The sequence below is a fragment of the Maniola jurtina genome, chromosome 17 (genome assembly GCF_905333055.1).
Source record: "Maniola jurtina chromosome 17, ilManJurt1.1, whole genome shotgun sequence".
Lineage (NCBI taxonomy): Eukaryota > Metazoa > Arthropoda > Insecta > Lepidoptera > Nymphalidae > Maniola > Maniola jurtina.
In genome coordinates, this window is record NC_060045.1 from 9,871,237 (window position 1) to 9,888,599 (window position 17,363).

A 17,363-nucleotide genomic window follows, 5' to 3' on the forward strand; every position below is an offset into this window, starting at 1 on the left:
CTTCGAATGCGAGTTCAACTCGCACTTGGCCGGTTTTGTTTTTTACTTTAAGTTGGTTTTTGGCAGGCAATCGTATTTTTCTTTGGAATTTAGACTTGTTTTTTCGAAGCGTACGGCAACCAATATGAACAGCTCCACAACAGCTAATAAATTTTAAACGAAGGCTTATAAATAAAACAGTATCTCCCAGTTTTCGGTTCCAGGGCCACAGAGAGGCTGGCGGGTTCCAATAATGAGGATGGCTCGATAGCATCGCGGGCGGAGTCGATCCCCGCGCCAGATATGCAGAGTCCTTTCTCGGTGCCTTTGTGTTCCCCGGGTAAACACGACCGACTTCGTGTGGACCTTTCTTTTTACCGCAGAAGAATAGATATCTATACCAATATAACTAGTAGGTATCCCTTATATTATAATGTGTAGTATAACGTGACAGGTCAAGATGGCAATCGGGGTATGAGGCGGGAGGACGCTCCGCACAACTGCACTATCCCGCACCGGGTAGGTGTGTATAGGTATGTTTTGGAAAGTATAAAATTAGGGTTCCGTAGGTACCCGAAAGGTGCCAACGTTATTACGAAGACGCCTGTCCGTCTGTAATAGGTACAGTTGTTACAGAATGTTTATAATTCTATGGCCGCTATAACAACAAATAATTAATAAAAATTTCAAAATTGCCGCCACGAAAATTAAAAGTGTTATTTCTTGTACGATGATACAGAACTCTACGTGTGTGAGTCTGACTCGCACTTGACCGATTTTTAGTAGGTCCTACTAAAAAAAAATGAGCGTAGGTTTCCCTAGGACTTGGGTACTTAGGTAAGTACGTAGGCCTACTATACAGTATACATATTTTGGAAAAACTCTTTCATGTTTCAATTTACTATCTAGATACTTCTAGTGATCTAGAATCACAAATTACAGGTAGATACTGGTAGGTAGTTCTGGGTATGTTCCTGTAGACTGACACAGAATTAAACAAATAACTGAATCATTATTTTCTCAACTCCAACTAAAAATCAAATTGCCTACGCTCGATATCTGTAAATTGCCCCAAACAAGGATCCCAAGCCGATACCTTGGTTGTTACGATGGAAAATTATTCTGCCAGTGCAAAGTACAGTGATTACAGCGCAGGCCTTAGGGAACCACGTCAGTGCTTATTGTCGGATGATTGAAGACCCTCCGCCTTCCCAGCGGTCCTGGCTGGACAGAGATGGAACGAACAAGTTTCATAAGTTGGAAAGAGATGGCAATAGTTCAGCATCTGATTAGCATCCCAATTACGGTGCGGGCGCAGTGGGATCGAATCCTTCTACGTAGTGATGTTTAAATACATTTATCGATAACACATTAATTTTTAAAAATAATATTAGTTTCTGTTTTAAGTTACGTTAGTTTAGTTAGTAAGTACTGTTATATACTGAAAAGCTTTATAACAGGGTCATCATCATCATGATCAACCCATCACCGGCTCACTACTGAGCACGGGTCTCCTCACAGAATGTGAAGGGTTTGGCCACAGCCTACCACGCTGGTCAAGTGTGGATTGGCAGACTTGACTCACTTCTGAGAACATTATAGAGAACTCTCAGGCAGGTTTCCTCATGATGTTTTCCTTCACTGTTAAAGCAAGTGGGAATTCGTTGGATAAAACGCACATAACTCCGAAAAGTTTGAGTTGTGTGACCGGGATCGAACCCCGTGCTCCTAAATAGGAAACGGACGTCATAACCACTAGGCTATCACGGCTTTTTATATAATAGGGTAGGTGTAAAGCCAGAAGAAAACAAATAATAAACAGGGTATCTAGCTATAATTCATTTTTTCTTAACTGAGTTAGGTACAACACAACAAGTAAGGTTAAGGATGCAGTTACAATAACTCACTAAACCACCTACTTACACGGCAGTATATTAAGTTAGTCTTATAAACAGATCGACATATATATTATATTTTTAACCCCCCGACCCAAAAAGAGGGGTGTTATAAGTTTGACGTGTGTATCTGTGTATCTGTGTATCTGTCTGTGGCATCGTAGCTCCTAAACTAATGAACCGATTTTAATTTAGTTTTTTTTGTTTGAAAGGTGACTTGATCGAGAGTGTTCTTAGCTATAATCCAAGAAAATCGGTTCAGCCGTTTGAAAGTTATCATCGCTTTTCTAGTTACTGTAACCTTCACTTGTCGGGGGTGTTATAAATTTTTAATTTACACTTGTTATCGATATTTTATTCGATACCGGTGTGCGGCCCTACTAACGAGCCTCGCTCGGCGCAAGGCGGGGCGTTCGTGTTAAGATTGCATCGGCAGCCGCAAGAAAACTTAAAATAAACAACATATTATGAATACCACCAAGATTACATACCGTAGGTATTAAATTGGGTATCTATAAACTTGTCTATAGTACTTACACCTCCTTACCTATTGAAGTTTCGTGAAATTTAAATATACCTACCTACTTACTGGTTTTCCATGAGAATATGTTTCAATTTTCAAAAATTAACAACAAAATACGCATACATAAGTCCTTGAAAACATGTTAAACGTGTAAAAAAAACAACGACAGTAATATGTTTATGAAAAAAAAAATCGCTTCAAAAACAGTTCCAAACATCGAAAACTTCGTTTGAAATCGAACTATGCAAATACCGCTATTGAGCACGGATCACAAATTGAAGAAGTCAAGACACATAAGCCATACTTCCGTTCCGATTTACCACAGGAAATAATATACATAAAAGGTTGTGAAGTTTACAAGACAAATATTTAAGACATTCAAAGTCCAAACATCATAACTCTTTTAAAAAACCCCCGACAAAAAAACCTCTATAAGAAAACTAGAAAAGAGCTGATAACTTTCAAACGGCTGAACCGATTTTCTTCCGAGCTAAGAACACTCTCGATCAAGCCACCTTTCAAACAAAAAAACTAAATTAAAATCGGTCCATTCGTTTAGGAGTAAACAGCAATACTTCATTCGTTTGAATCTATGTAGTTTCGCATCTCTATCGCCGTCAACGCCAGGCTTTCAAATCAAATCAACACATTTATCTTGTGTTAATATAAAAAAAAAATTTGAAAGCATTTCTCACAGACTACTTGATAAAGACAGACGGACAACAGGTGGATTGATCATCATTGATCACAAGTGTAAATTAAAAAACACCCCCGACAAGTGAAGGTTACAGTAACTAGAAAAGAACTGATAACTTTCAAACGGCTGAACCGATTTTCTTGAATTATAGCTACGAATACTCTCGATCAAGCCACCTTTCAAACAAAAAATAATTATATTCAAATCGGTTCATTAGTTTAGGAGCTACGATGCCACGGACAGATACACAGATACACACGTCAAACTTATGACACTCCTCTTTTTGGGTCGGAGGTTAAAAATATATCCATACTGCCTATGCCTACCCGTGTACGTATTCGTATATCAGCCGAGTAAACAGCAATACTTCATTCGTTTGAATCTATGTAGTTTCGCATCTCTATCGCCGTCAACGCCAGGCTTTCAAATCAAATCAACACATTATTAATATAAAGAAATGAAAGCATTTCTCACAGACTACTTGATAAAGACAGACGGACAACGGGTGGATTCATTGATCAAAATGAAGCACGTCCGAAGGAGAGCGATCAGTTTCTTTTCGTCCAAAAGAAGTCAATTATATATTACGACACAAAAAGAAAGTTTAACATTTTACAACAGGTATAGTAAAAGCGAATGACTTCATCACTAAGTAGTAAGTAGGTACCTATATCCAAACACCATACATGCTGAATAAATGCTGCTGTTTTCATATTTCTTCAGCGTGTTCGATGTTTTCGACTAGTGTCGTAGAAGTTAAGTTGCCTTCAAACTACGGAAATATATATAAATATCGCTCACCCTACTTTGTAATGTCACTATATACTGATATTTATATATTATATTATATTTCCGTAGTTGAAGGCAACTTTACACGCATTTTCAGTTCTGCAAAATGAGTTCCATCGCAATCTTCCATTACAAAACTCATGATTTAAGTGAGATCGCGCTGAATTTATAATGATTAAGACAAGGTTACAGATCACGAAAAAAAGTTTCTATGTCAAAAAAATATATACCAGCATATCTATTCTACTCATGGTTTTGTATTGTTTGTACCCCACAAGATTGTAAGTACATAATATAATCATGTTATTAAACATGTTAGTTTGTTGACCGCGCTTCTGTCTATCATTTTCATGCAGGTCCGCGGCATTTTCCATAATATTTACGGCTAAGCTACGGCCAGATGTAACGTAACACATATTTTATTGCTGGAACCACGGCTACGGTGTTCCGTCTAAATGAAAATAAAATTACTGTTATTTACGAATAGCGTAATACTATGAGACCAGAGATTTAAATTGTCTGTAAGCTCAAACGATTATGCTCCACGCTAAAGGCTAGTTTACATATTATGCGGGAGCAGTTTGCACTTATTTTCTTGAATTCCGAAAATATTCATTTATATTAAGTATATTTTATGGTTCAGAGAAAAGCTTATTCAAATTTTTAACCCCCGACCCAAAAAGAGGGGTGTTATAAGTGTGATCTGTGTATCTGTGTATCTGTCTGTGGCATCGTAGCTCCTAAACTAATGAATCGATTTTAATTTAGTTTTTTTTTTTTGTATGAAAGGTTGCTTGATCGAGAGTGTGAAGCTATAATCCAAGAAAATCGATTCAGTCGTTTGACAGTTATCAGCTCTTTTCTAGTTACTGTAACCTTCACTTGTCGGGGGTGTTATAAATTTTTAATTTACACTTGTTTGCATTTAAAGTAAGTTTCTCTTTTCAACGAAAAGAGAAACGAAGACTAATTTTGCAGAGCCTAGTCACAGTATAAATTACCTATGATTTTTTACTTTCAACCTACTTTTTTTAGGGGTCCGAGAATATAATGATGTACTTAAGTACTAAAACCTTTTTTACCCGACTGACTACGGCAAAGCCAAAAGGAAGGGTTATTACATTGAACTCAGTGACTCAATCTATTTATCGTAATGTTGAAACTTGAGTTGTAGTAGGTAACATGCCATTCGCCCACATTCAGCAGGGACTTCCGCAGGCTGAAATGATGATGATAACGAAAGTAATTTTAAAACAGGCTTTTTTCAAGGATATAAAACTAGCAGATGCCCGCGACTTCGCACGCGCGGATTTCGGTTTTTCGGAATCCCGTGGGAACTCTTTGATTTTCCGGGATAAAAAGAAGCCTATGTGCTAATCCAGGATATTATCTATCTCCATTCCAAATTTCAGCCAAATCCGTCCAGTAGTTTTTGCGTGAAGGAGTAACAAACATACACGCACACACACACACACACACACACACACAGACACACATACAAACTTTCGCCTTTATAATATTAGTGTGATCTGCGGCCTTCTTCGGCGGTGTGTGTTACAACTTCGGCGTTTGGGTACAAACGAGTGTGTACGCAGCATCACAGATCATCGCCCAACATTCCTTTCGACGCGAGCGCATGAATACAAAACCAATTTGATATTTTCTCATTACGCCGCCGCCGACCGCAGACCCCGAGCTCGGCTAACTAGTGATCTGTCATTACAGTAATTTACCTATTTTATAAACAAGCTCGTAGGAAAATCTAATCTTGGAGTTTTACTTTTGGAATCCATCAGGCAGCCTGTTTTCCTCAAACTTCTTGGCACTTTAAAGAGTACTGTTCCAACAATTTTAGGTTTGAAAGGCACATTTTTGGTTTTTATTGGATTTTTAATATTATATTCATGTTATGTTGATCTGAAAATTATTTCTTTGATAATACTTAAAATTTAATGTAAGTACCTGTTGGTATATACTGGGTGAAATACCTCTAACAAAATAATATTAATTATTCATCCAAAGGTAAACGCGCATAATCTGACTCACTTTGCTAAAAGTGGCGGACATGAACCAAATTAGTTTTAAATCCAACTCAATGGTCCGCATCATCAACTCAATGGTTAACAATTATCCTATGAAATATTGATTTATCAAAATAAACAGCACGACAGAATAAAGCATTAACACTTAAAAATATAATGCACAGAAAAAAGTTACAACAGCGAATAAACAAATGTATCAACGGTTAACATTAATATTTGTCAGAATTAAATGTCGCCCGTTGATATCCCGCAACAGAACAGGCTCGCCATAAATCTACGTGAAATTATCATAATGTCTTGGTTCATAACAGAATGGTGGTTTTCTTGGATATTAATAACATCCGGTATAAAAGTGTTCCCGTGGTCTAGCTGACGCCATTATTAAATGGACTGTCATTTGAAAGGATAGCCGATTTAAATATAGAACGAGTCGTTCGAAATTCATAAGCACGCTTTCGCCACTCGCCTCTAACTTCACGTAAAGTCCGATTTTTCGCTAATTCATTACCGCTTGTATGTATGCCGTTGAAATTGTTGGGCTATCTAACTGCCCGATTAAGTTAAAAGTTTACAGAAACGTGTGGTTTGGATGACAACAGATGATTATGGTACCATCTACATCTGATCTGGGTATCAATATCATTGAGCGTTTCTGATTAATGTGAAAGCTGGAGATTGGAATTTGGAACTCTCTGATGACATAATATGGCAGGACAGTTGAGTTTGGATTCGTTTGCTTTGTTCTCATGAGTAAATTAAAAAAAAATACAATAACAAGAGCATTGTGATGGATCTGGAAGGTGGGCACTGGAACTCCCTTTTAAGCATGTGATGGGTCGTGTTTGGTTTTTAGTAGGTATGGTATGTTAAAAAAAGTTTGGCATAGACTCTTCTCATTTTGAGAGGAGACCCGTGCCCATAGGAGGCCGTGTAGGTCGGCCATGGGTTGATATCACAGATAAGGGTTTATTTCCCTTATCTGTGGTTGAGATGATGATCATGATCTCGCTTCGGCCGCGTACGAAACCAATGTTACGAAAGGTACCTACTTAGTAATGTACCTACCAGACACAAAATTCTGTAGATAGAAACCAAAGAACGAAATCACAGGTAGGAGTTATGATAAATACATTAAAAACCTATGTATAGTAAGCAGGTATGTAAACTGTTAATATCTCAATCATAAAGTAATACTTAATTGACACGATTACATGTGATATAACGCGAAATAATTAGCGAGATATAATTAAAAACCGGTTTCACTTTTGCGAACGTGTTATGATTTCAGAAAAATGTCTCTTAAACGGCTAACAGCGCGGATCAGAAGCGCTAAAGTATGCCATACCTACTTAAATACCAGAAATACTTCGACAAGAAAAAAATCTTGAAATTTTTCAGTATGAGTATGCATAAAAGTATATATGCAGAGCGTTATTTGGTGGTTGCGAATAACCCAAAAACAGATGGCAAAAGTATTTTTATACGAAAAAATCTTGAACTTTTTAAAATTCCGTAAGGTAGGCTATTTAAAATATGTCTTCTTTTTTCTAAGACTTTAATGGTCATCATTGATTTTTTCATATTTTGAAAAAAGTTAGCCCAATTATAAGTTTTGTATAACTTCAAAAGGCATGTATTATAGGCACTCGTTATTTGTACTGAAAAAAATAACAATGTGACATGAAGTTCCAGCTAAACTTTTAAATTCTACATACGTACGAAGAACCAGAAAAACATAAAAATTACAGGACCATCGATGGAACCGGCGGCTTCGAAGGGTATCAGTAAGTTCCCTGTAATTGAACAAATATTTATGTATAAATGCAATACGGCGACTTTTTGCCTTGCCTCTGACTCGAGTCTCGACGGTCAGATCGGCAGGGACTAGGGATCCGGGAAAACAATCGATAAGAACAATGGTATCGAGTTTCTTAACTTACTCGATACTTTACTACCTCATTCGATACTTTTTAAATTGATTTCTGTTTTACGAGTAGAAATCATCCATATCCAAACTATATTAGTATGGTACTATAATTACGAAAGTGTCTGTCTGTCTGTCTGCTAGCTTTCTCGGCCCATCAATTTAATCGACTTTGATGAAAGGTACATTGTTAGCTTACTGACTTATCGCGAAATGGACGTAGGTTACTTTTTATCCGGGATTCAAAGAGTTCCCATGGGATTTTTAAAAACCTAAATCCACGCGCACGAATTCTTTTTTTAAATTTATAGACTAGCTTGGCAGCAATCAAACCTGCTAATCAAGTGATGATGCAGCCTAAGATGGAGTGCGCTTGCCTAGAAGATGCCTATTCACTTTTGAATCATGAATCGCAGGCGACGTCTAGTTTACTAAAAGAGCAACTTTTTTAGTAGGTATTTGTCTTAACAAACTTTAAAAACTTCTGATTCTTTTTTATAGATGCTTTTGAGTTAAGTCTCTAGGTCCTAGGTTCTCGAATAGGTCTTACATGATAGATACATGGCTCTATTGAGTACAGAATATACCCTTTGAAACCATATGCACTCGTATAGTATCGAGTAAAACATCGATACCTAAGTTTATATTTCTGCTAATCTGTACACCTACATCTCTTTTAGATTTACAAACTAAGATGCGGTTGTATTGTTCTTAAGCCCTTGGCCTACATGTCATAATGCGTTCCTTTACAACAATTCGGTTTGCCAAAGAGATGTGCCATGTTTTTACGTACGTACCACAAAGACGAGAAACACGCGGCTTCGTAAGGTTATGACTGCTTTATTACCAATTTTTAGGGTTCCGTATTTCTGAGCCTGCACCTCGTTGTCTATCTGTCTGTCTGTCGAAACCCGTGGTATTATCTATGATCCCGTCAAGAGAATAAAAACCTATAGAGTACTTCCCGTTGACCTAGAATCATGAAATTTGGCAGGTAGCAACTTCTTATCGCACAAGTAAAAGATACATCTGACTTTGCGGTTACCTCATAAAAAAATTAAAAAGCGTTATTTTTTGTACAATGTACGATGGTGTTGGACTACGGAACCCGTCGTGTGCGAGTCCGACTCGCACTTGCTCGGTTTATTTTTATTTTATAGTCGATAAATTGTGTTTTTATAGTTTAAACTGTCGAACGTTAAAGTTAACGACAATATTTCAAATTAAATATTAATGTAAGTACCTATAGGTAGGTAGGACCTAAGGTTTTATGGCCAAGCTTTGGAAAATGTTGGTATTTGGTATTAACTATTAACCTACACGAATATATTATCTTAACTACCGGACTTCACCATTTCACTAACTCGTTTTCTTTGTTCCCTTTAAATTCGTTAAACTGTTATTTTATACTTTTATCGATGACATAAATTTATTCTTTTTCGGCGCTTTGCTACGACTTTCTGACGTGGTTTCTTTGGCAGAGAATTGGTAAACGCCACCTGCATCATTATCTCATAAATTCAACTATGACAATCAAAAAGTGTGCAATTTGGTACAATTGTACCCAATTTCAATAAATGATTTTACTTTGACTTTGAGAATAAAAATACATCACAGAAGTAGGTCTAGGTACCTATACGAAAATTTTTGCTAAGATTTCTGCAACATATCATCTGCCTACTTAATCTTTGCTGGTTGTTCTCTGTTGGAAAGGCATTCCGAAGTCCGAATCAAACGAATAGATTCTTTTGAAGAATCAACAGCACTTATTGAGAATTATTTGAATAAAAATAATTGTTCTCTTTTTATTCAAATAATAAATATTATATTTTTTGTCACTGAAGATTTTCTTCAGAGAAAGCCTAATGCAGATGTATCCTAGAAACATTCTCATACAACTTAACTCAAAGTAAGTTAACAGAGTTTACCTACCTATTTGAAAATATCAAAATTACCTACTTATATCTTTATTAGGTATAGCTAGCAGAAGTAGCAGATATGTATCTAACTGAACTGCTTGAAATCTATTTTAATTACCGTTTCTCAGGTTTGTTGAAATGCAACGCGTCCTACGTTTTTTTTGTCCGCCTTTGACTAGAGGAGTCGCCTCCGAAGTGATTTATTGGGCCTCGTTCGTTTTACTTCCCAATTCGTTATTCTTTATGGCCCGAACAGCGACCTCCCCAGCCTTTCTGAAACGGGCTGCTTTTCAAAGAACCAGTATGATAATATATTACTATAGTTACAACAAGAACTGTAAAATTTTAATGCATGGATTTTTATTTTTTAACGAGCTCTAAATAATGTTGAGGTTTTTTCGTGAGACAATTTTAATAGGTACTTACCTACTTAGATATATAATATCACTAAGTAGGTACCCATATAGTAGGTAAATGCGACAATATTATGTTTTTTGTGGGTTTGTCCTTCAATCACGCCGTGACGGAGCAACATCGGCTAATGAGGTACATAAAAGGAGTAATTAGGTATTACTTAACTGATAGACTGGTCAGTCAATTGAGGACTGGCGTCTGGTGGTGAACTGACATATTAACAGGGCTCTCTCCGTCACTTGCTCCATACAATCGTAGTTCCAAAAATTGGTGTTTTAGATTTTTCTAAAAATATGTAGTTTTAAAATTACAGGGGATCAAAGATTTGTATGTGAATTTTTAGGACCGCGTAACTTTGAAACCGAATATATTAACAGAAATCTGCAAAACCACAAACATAGATATTTGTTTCTAGAATATGTCTGCAAAATTTCATGGACTTTGGTCGCTTAATATTCAAATGAAATTCGAACTACGTTTGTATGAAGCGAGTGACGGAGAGACCCCTCTTAACGCACACCTCTAACCGCCACTGGACCTACATTCTAGACTAAGCGTCGGTTAGGCGGTTCTAGACTCTAGAAACTTGACATTTTGAAGAAACCTTTCTAAGAAAAACTCACTCTCCCCCCGGCCCCCACTTAGAAAGCATTTCTAGAAATTCTACTCCCGCGAAGCTGGACCTAGTCCTACCTCAGCTAGTAAGTACTTACCTAATATTATAATACATAATTCAAGTTAAATATACTCTTTTAAGCTGTCAAAGATGATCGGACTGGAATGATATTATAAACTCACAGACATGCAATCTCTTCATGCCCGGCTATGAATTTTAAAAGATCTATCAGTCGACAGGTACGAGAGGGTAATCAGAAGCACCCAGGTAGGTACCTGCCACCATCCTGCCACTGATTATGAAAGAAAACCAACAAGAATATCGGTAATTTCACTTTTTTAAAGCTCAGAAAAGCTCTAATGCTCTACATAATAACGTCATAAGATACTTTTTACCCATTACGAATAAGTGGGTACAAATGACCGCAATCCTTTAGGATGTCTTCGTATATGGATTACGTTATTGAGTGCCTACATACTCGTAGGTGAAGCAATTTCGCACGACGCACAAGGCAAGTATAAATGAAGATCAGAGGAGAGCCGGTTTTAAATGTCAAAATATCCATGTAAGTTGTCGCATGTCCCATAATAATGGTTTCTAGGGACGACTGTATGTTGACGATTATCGTCAATTTTACACTACTGATAAAGATCTGCACGACAGAGGAAATGCCGATCTTAAATGTCGTAATTTCCATGTTTGGCTGGCATAATGATTTGTGTCCTAAATCGTCACCATTTCCAGCCATTATGCATCAGCATCTACTTTTGAACATAGATCTCTTTAAGGTAACGCCAACCTTTTCTCTCTTTGACCTTTCCTGTCCAATCATTTCCTAGAAATTTTCATTATGACGCCATTTTTTTTGACCTACTACCTACCTATCCTGCGCTGTTTTCAGTGTCGCATTTTGGTGTTTAATACAAGAATAATATAGTACCTACTTGTTAAACAATTACCTACAGCCTATCTATAGTTACCGATCTATATGCTTGATCAAGTAGGATTCAAAAGCATGATTTAAATGGATACGCGAGTGACATCAACGTTTTAGGAACGATTGGTGAACTTTTTACAAGAAACGGCCAGAGTTTTTAACTAGGCCACCAACTACTGCAGAAGATCAGAGAAAAAGCCGACATCAAATGTTAGAGCTTTCGTTTCCTTACGCCAATTCAAATTTTCCTTTGTTGATTTACCTAATGTTAGTTCCGCCAATTCCGTATGAGACACACGGCAAGGAAATAAAGTTCAAACGCTTCAAAGAAAAAGCCGCCTGACAGTTAAAGTTACCACGTTGAAAATATAATGGCCGAGGCAACGTACTAACTGGACAATAACTAAGTTGAAGTAAACCCATTCGCTTTAATACTTTACAGAGCGTGACTTATTGCTGAGAAAACAAAAGGTAAAGCAGTAAGCTCCAGTAGCATTTTAGGGAATTTCGAGCTTTACTATTGGTATTTAAATGAAGCGGTGTTAGAACAAGAGGGTCCAGAGAGAGCAACTTACGTTTAATATTGGTAGAGTACTTAAGACTGTACCTACTTGAGTCTTGATTTTTCCAAAATGATGTTAAACATGACTTACGAGTATAATACCGGTTCCCCTTTTACCGCCAACGAAGCGTAAAGAATTGTTCTAGGAAATAGGAGCAAGTACGGTCAATAGTTCAACAGGTGGGATGCGTTTACATAAACCGAATCGACCTTTCAGATTTCAGTGTTCTCCCGTACCGTACCAACCTAAAAAGTACCTTAGTGATATTGGTAAAAAATACAAAGGATTCAAAACTAGGTAGGCATAAAGTATTGTCCTGTTCTATATCAAAAGAAGAGAGCTGACAAAACATAATTGATTGGCGACAAAGTTAAGGCTTAGGACGCGGTGACAATGGAACAGCCTGCAGGTACGGGTGCTCAGGTATCGGAAATCGGATAGTGTAAAAAGATCATTGTTGCCTCTACCGAACCGAATACCAGCAGTCTTGAAGTACAATTGATAACACTGCAATTTTTTTGTACGGAGCACGATATTGTTTTGCTTGGGGACATACAAAAATATTAAGTTGATTGTTTTGCAAATAAAATTGTTACTAAACTAGGTATATTAAAGGGATTGCAATTTTTATGAATGAGGTATTTTTAAGGTTTTTGGGGACGCTTAAACGAAAAATTGTAAATCTGGAAAATGGGTATTAAAATAGATGTAGGTAAATAGGTGAAAGATCAGAGTAAGGAACATGCCTAGATAAAAATTTTCATTCAAGGAAATTTTGGGACAAGAAGTTCTGCCTTAGGGTAAGCTCCTATGTTAAAAAACTTACCAAACTGAAGCAGCCAGTCCGAAGTAGTACAACAGCAAGAAGACGACAGCGCAGTTGGGGTTCGCTAGTCCATCATGTGCCAGCAACATTCTGGTCGGAGATGTCGAGTCCTTAGCACATCCGGCTGCAGTTCTGCCCACGGCCGCTCTCACGCCCCATCCTGCGGCGGCTGCGCACCTGCAGAGAGCCACGAGGACTAGGGCCCGTTCCCCAGCTCCGCCTCGGTCTCCACACGCCAGCTGTGCCGCCACTGCTGCCAGTGTACACGCGAAGCTGAGTGCCGCCCATGTGGCGAGCCACACTTCTGCCGCCCGACGCTCCCCCGACTCCCACAACACTTCAGCGTCACAGAACTGAGCGCAGCGACCGGACCCTCTAACGTAAACCCAGCTATTCGGCTTAACGAGACGCCTACAATTCCCTCTACCAGCCGTATTCGTTGCGTCCAGAGGTATCGTCCCCAACGGCGGTGCACGTTCCCCCGGCCCTTCCATACACATGTGCTCGTGGTTATTCTCAGCTGGAAATAAAGAGCAATCTAACTCTGCTGGCCAAGGAAACCCGAAACCTCGGAGGACGGGGTAGCATCTGGCGTAGACACTCTCGCACAACCCTCTACACGGCCCTATGGGCAGAGCGACCTTATCCGTACACATCGGAACGTAAACCGCACATAAAAACAAATGTAACTGAGACGAGCATCCATACTGCACTAAGGGGCTAAAAGTTTGGAGAGTCACATCGGCATCAGCTTGAAGAGTGTGCCGGGCCAAGTTGGGCATTCCCGTTTGGTTGTATCCGATGTTCTTGCACATAGCCACTTTGATCGGTTCACATGTCCTCACGGACGCCTCGGCTGTGGTTTCGAAAGCGAGGGTCACAGTTAAAAATAGTGCGGAGAAACACTTCATTGTTGATGATTGCGCGGAGTCACAAGCTCACAACAATGTTTTCATTGTATCGTGAATGTTTACGCGCGCGTCGGTCGCGAGGAGCCGTGGGTGCGCTCCGCAGCGCGTCTCGAGACGTTGTGCAGACGAGGCCGGGCGGCGGGCGCTCCGCGGGGAGAGCTTCCAACACAAACAAAAAGTCGGCAGGTATGCGCGATAGTATCAGAAGTGAAGGAAAGGGAGGGAAATTAGTGAGGAGCCGCGCGGTCGCTGTCCCGAGCGGCGCGAGTCTCGTTAGCCGAGCAGTCCTCCCATCCTCGGGGCTTACTCGATACTTGTTATCGTGTGATAAAGCTACAGACATATTGTGTGTTACATTGATAAACTCAACCTTTACACCTTTAAAGTAGGTATTCCAAGTAAGAAATGTCTGCCAGAGGCCTCACAATTTTTTTTGAAAGACCAACACTCGTTAAAAGTTAATCCTGCCTGTGTCCTGGGATATTGTCATTGTGTTGAACCGGTCTTGATAATCCTTACTAAGTTAGATAGATGTATTTTTAGAAAAGACAAAATATGTAACATAAAAGCTGAAAATTACACATTTTTGTAAAATTGAAAATAATAAGTAAATTCATACATTTAAAAATGCATATTTTTTAATTAAGTAAACCTAGTAGGCACACGAAGAAATACTTAATAGAATTGTACAGAAATAAATCAAATGTGATATAAACACATTGAATGTAACACAGCTTTATCATCACGGCTGATATTATCTTTTTTATCGAAATATCGATTTTTCGATAATAATGATAGTGAACAGATTACGACATCTACACTTATTGATGAAAATAAATAATACAGAATTTATTGAATTTATAATACGGGTGTAGGTGGGTTTAAGTGTATAATCAAAAGAGGGGTGATTTTGATATTATTTTATTGTACATAATTTACTACAATAATATGCATTACTGTATAGTTTAACATAAATAAGTAAATATAATGGTGAACATTAGTTTTACAAAAAATTGGACCGAAATACAGATTTGTGAAGTCATAAAGCTTAGTACATAAAGAACAAGGTATATTTATACGCAATGGAACCAAACAAATCATTATTTACATGCCTTCGATAAATCGTTTAGTTAAGAATGATATTCTTATAATACGACTAAAATAAAAGATAAATACATTCACAATAATCTTAATATTATACAACTTGTTTCACACTTTGTTTCACTATACTAACATTATGTATTTTCATTCGTAACATCTGTATTCCTAGTACGAGCTTTTTAGTTTTCGAAAACTATCAACGTTGCCGAGTTGTTCCATAGATCTACAAAATCTGTGGTACAGAATGTACGTTTAACATACGAGATTAGGTCCTTCTTCTTCCGACATTATAATATCAAACTTTTCGACATTTGCAAACACTTACTAGGAGTCAGGGGTACTGCTAGCTGAGTAGTAATATATCAGCGAAAAATAGTTGCCAGATGTTGTGCTTAATTTTTAAGTTAGATTTTTTTATTGGCAATGACGTCAAACTTCACCTATCTACATACAAATCCCATGTAAACCACGTCTCAAAATCTTAAGTCTTTCCATCTTAAACATTTACAAGGCCCATTCTCCCGAATACTAAAACTCACTTTGAATTCTTTAATGACATCTTAAATATTTATGGTGTGACTAATTCTTTTGTATACAGTCTCTAAGCTAAACTAAAATAACAGGTTTGAATCTATTACTATCGCTTTCATAATGCTCTATGTGGAAAAGGACAGCACTTGATTTAAATCTGCCAGTTTAGTTTAGTGTAAATATTATGTACAACAGAATTAGTTCGCCACTCGTGTCGTAATTTTGGCATTCAAACAGTAGATACCAAACATCAAAGTCACTTATCATTTAAGATACCCTTAACAGTTTAAAAGAGTTTCAGTAATCGGCCATTGAATAGTGTAACTTTCCAAGTAAACTAATGTGACACGAGTGTTAGCTATCCAGTGTCACATCTTTAACTTGACAACTTACACTAAGACCGAGATAATATGTATAGAGCGTACTAAAACTTTGCTAAGACTTTACTTAGAGTTAAAACGTGACAAGTTTATGTCAGAGCCAACTCTCGCTTAACTCTAAGGTTGAAATCTATAGACCGCACTTTGACTTTGCTTAGACTTAAGTTTCAGTTAAAACGAGACACATTTATGCCCGCGGTATAACGCTGTCTCGTTTTAACAGTGACTTAAGTCTAAGCAAAGTCAAAGTGCGGTCTATAGATCTCAGCCTAAGATTAAAGGCTAACTTTGACCATCAATGAAAGCAAGTGGGTTGCACAAGTCAAGATTTGTTAACTTTAGTACATCTCTTTAACCTTAATCATAGAGGTATGTATAAAGACTTGTATAACCTACTTCGAAGGTGGTCAAAGTTTAAGATTAGTTTATTCGTAGGGCGCTCCAAACAGTTTCAGTTGAACATCGACCAATAAAACTCAATAAAATTTTGAAGATACGTGCTACCGTAAAAAAATTATTTTCAACTAGCCGATGCCCGCGACTTCGTTCGCGTGGATGTAGTTTTTTTTAAATCCCGTGGGAACTCTTTAATTTTCCGGGATAAAAGTAGCCTATGTGCTAATCCAGAGTATAATCTATCTATCAGAGTATATTCTATATTTCAGCCCAATCCGTCCAGTAGTTTTAGCGTGAAGGAGTAACAAACATACACACACACACACACACACACACACACACACATACAAACTTTCGCCTTTATAATATTAGTGTGAAGTAACAATGGGTCAAGGATTTACATACAAAACTTTAAACCTTTAAAACTAGATAATATTTTTTAGGGAAATCTGGCAAACCACAGATATCAGTTTCTAGAACGTGCCTACTAAATTTCAACGAGTTTGATTGGGTAATATTCAAATGAGAACCAAACTACGTTTCTATGGAGAGCGTTAGGGAAACTTTTCTTAACAATAAGTCAGTAACCGTAATTTTTAACCCCCGACCCAAAAAGAGGGGTGTTATAAGTTTGACGTGTGTATCTGTCTGTTGCATCGTAGCTCCTAAACTGATTTTAATTTAGTTTTTTTGTTTTTTTTTTAAAAGTGGCTAGATCAAGAGTGTTCAAGAGCTATAATCCAAGAAAATCAGTTCAGCCGTTTGAAAGTTATCAGCTCTTTTTCTAGTTATTACTGTAACCTGCAGTTGTCGGGGGTGTTATAAATTTATAATTTACACTTGTAACCTCCTGTCATGCAACTGAACTTGATAACTTTAAGTTAGTCCACTCTGACTACTTAGGCTGAAATCTATAAAGC

At 37.7% G+C, this 17,363-nt stretch overlaps 1 protein-coding gene across 1 annotated transcript in view; it reads right to left on the reverse strand.

Annotated features, from left to right (window-relative positions):
- LOC123873885 (frizzled-4) overlaps positions 1 to 14,343 on the reverse strand; it is a 55,243-nt gene extending 40,900 nt beyond the window's left edge. The window contains exon 1 of the mRNA XM_045918981.1: positions 13,125 to 14,343. Within this exon, the coding sequence (XP_045774937.1) occupies positions 13,125 to 14,035 (911 nt within the window). The 5' untranslated portion in view covers positions 14,036 to 14,343. The remainder of the gene's footprint in view (positions 1 to 13,124) is intronic.
- Positions 14,344 to 17,363: the final 3,020 nt, after the last annotated feature.